Source organism: Crotalus tigris, unplaced genomic scaffold (genome assembly GCF_016545835.1).
Source record: "Crotalus tigris isolate CLP2741 ecotype Arizona unplaced genomic scaffold, ASM1654583v1 scf7180000020351.1464749751:1500972, whole genome shotgun sequence".
NCBI lineage: Eukaryota > Metazoa > Chordata > Lepidosauria > Squamata > Viperidae > Crotalus > Crotalus tigris.
This window is the reverse complement of record NW_024097980.1, coordinates 1,190,078-1,192,500: the sequence shown is the minus strand read 5'-3', so window position 1 is coordinate 1,192,500 and position 2,423 is coordinate 1,190,078. Positions and strand designations below refer to the sequence as shown.

The following is a 2,423-nucleotide window of genomic DNA, read 5'->3' as shown; positions in this document are numbered from 1 at the left end:
AAGAAGGCTCAACAAAAGAGCAGGTTTGAAATGAAGGGCCCTTGGTGCTTTTGCAATCAGAATGGAGCAAGGAGTTGGACTAGGTTCTCAACCTTTTTAATGCCGCGACCCCCCAACCGGTCGTAAGTCGAGGACTACTCAACCGGTCGTAAGTCGAGGACTACTCAACTGGTGCAGCACCATGGGACTTTTGGCGGGCTCAGCAGGGCAGAGACAGCCTGGACAATTCCTATTGGCTTTTGAAAGCCAATAGAAGTAGACTCTATTCAAGAGAGTCTATTCTATTGGCTTTCAAAAGCCAATAGAATAAAAGGGAGTAGCACAGCTAAGGAAAAGGGGGAAAAATGGCGGACTGCGTTGTTTGGCGACCCCCATGAAATGGTCGTTCGACCCCAAATGGGATCCCGACCCACAGGTGGAGAACCACTGGTCTAGAAGAACTTCAAGGTCCCTTCCAGTTCTATTCGGATTGAAATAGACCTCCCTTAGATTCAGAAACACACACACACAGAGACACACACACACACACACACACACACACACACACACACACACACACACACACGGTATTTGTTCCTGTGAATACTTGAGCCCTCCAGCAATTGTGAATAGGAGGAATCACAAAACCAAGCCATATTTCTAGAGAGGAGATTCATTCTATGTTTTGAGACAGCCTCAGTGACATGATGTGCTAACCTACAAAAATATATATATATGAGTATTTTTTGTATCATGTTAACTTCTGCTGAGAGCGGTGAATTGGTTTGTTATTATCGAAATCCACACCACTTTTTTTCCCCAAATTCCTTCGGTACCCTGTTGTGAACCAAGAAAGAAAAACTCACCCAGTCCTGTGAATTTTCGTTGAGTTTTTAGTGGGCTTCACCTCTTGAATCAAGGGCAGTAGCAAATTTGGGGCCTTTGGAATGGACATCCGTTTGCTCCTCAATTCCAGTATTCAAAACCCAACGGGGTTGGTGGCAGAACCACAGGTGTCCTCCTTCAAACTGCCATCGGCTGAATTTCTTGGTGCCAATATTCTAATTAGAACCCCATGGCTCTGCTGGGGAATTCTGGGAATTGAAGTCCACAAAGCTCGAAGTTGCCCAGGTTGAGAAACACTGGAGTAGAAGTTTCATGAGATGGGAATTTTTCTACATGGACCATATTTGCAGGCTGGCATCGTTTAGGGCAGGGGTAGGCAACCTTGGCTCTTTTGTGACTCGTGGACTTCAACTCCCAGAATTCCTGAGCCAGCCACGCTGAGGGGAAAGGGAGAGGTTGCCATGCTGAGCCATGCTGGCTCAGGAATTCTGGGAATTGAAGTCCATGAATCAAAAAAGGGCCGAGTTTGAAGATCCCTGGACTAGACAATCACCTGTCTGAGATGGTATAGGCCAGGGATAGGCAACCTTGGCTCTTTTATGACTCATGGACTTCAACTCCCAGAATTCCTGAGCCAGCCAAGGTCGCTCAGGAATTCTGGGAGTTGCAATCCACGAGTCATAAAAGAGCCAAGGTTGCCTACCCCTGGTATAGGCTCTCCTGATTGAGCAGGGGGCCAGACTAGATGACCTCCAAGACCTTCCACCTCTATTCTATTCTATTCTATTCTATTCTATTCTATTATAATTATTTTTCTTTCTACAATATAAATGTAGACCAAAAACAACATCCATGGAGTTTTATTGGCAATAATATGGAAAAAGTTTGCCTAGGGTTTTTCTAAGTGGGTTTTTCTTTTAGCCGACACCCTGGGGATTTGGGGGGGATTTTCCCACTCAAGGACTAACCAGATCTGACTTTGTATCACTTCCTGAGATCAACCAAGGTTAACTTTGCTGACCACGGGGCTTCTCTGTGTTAAGACCCTGGCTCTTGGCCTGCCATTGTGAGGTCTACTTAGTTCATCCTTTTGCATGTTTTTGGCACCAGGCCAAGCCATGATATTCTCTCCCATTAAAATTTTATTTTAAATTAAAAGAATTATTTATTTTCCCAAATTAAAAAGAAGCCATTTTACCATATTAAAAGGTGCACTGTTCCAAATGCGGCAAATACCTTTCCATTTTATACCTTTTACTGTATTTGAATAACCCCTTTTTATATATACATAAAAATTGTCCAATTATGCTTGGAGCCACCCATCATCTTGAGCAAATGCATTAGCTACAATGATGAAAAATGTGTCTTACACCATTAATTTACATTTAATGGGGTTCAAAAAAAATCTATTACAGAAAAGAACAGGAATTAAAAATAAGATTGTTAATGTGGTGATTTAATTATTGTTAAAATAAACACATTCTAAACAAATCAACTTCTGCCGCCAGACGTCACATAAGGAAAGACAGCAGTCCTGGCACTGTCCGTCAGTCGAGCTTCATTTGCTACTACTGCGCATGTGCGATATCATCGGGCAA

General features: G+C 43.1%; 1 protein-coding gene across 1 annotated transcript in view; it reads right to left on the bottom strand.

The window, feature by feature from the left end:
• Positions 1-1,006, bottom strand: part of EPSTI1 (epithelial stromal interaction 1) — a 29,044-nt gene extending 28,038 nt beyond the window's left edge. The window contains exon 1 of the mRNA XM_039366736.1: positions 846-1,006. Within this exon, the coding sequence (XP_039222670.1) occupies positions 846-934 (89 nt within the window). The 5' untranslated portion in view covers positions 935-1,006. The remainder of the gene's footprint in view (positions 1-845) is intronic.
• Between the last annotated feature and the right edge of the window lie 1,417 nt (positions 1,007-2,423).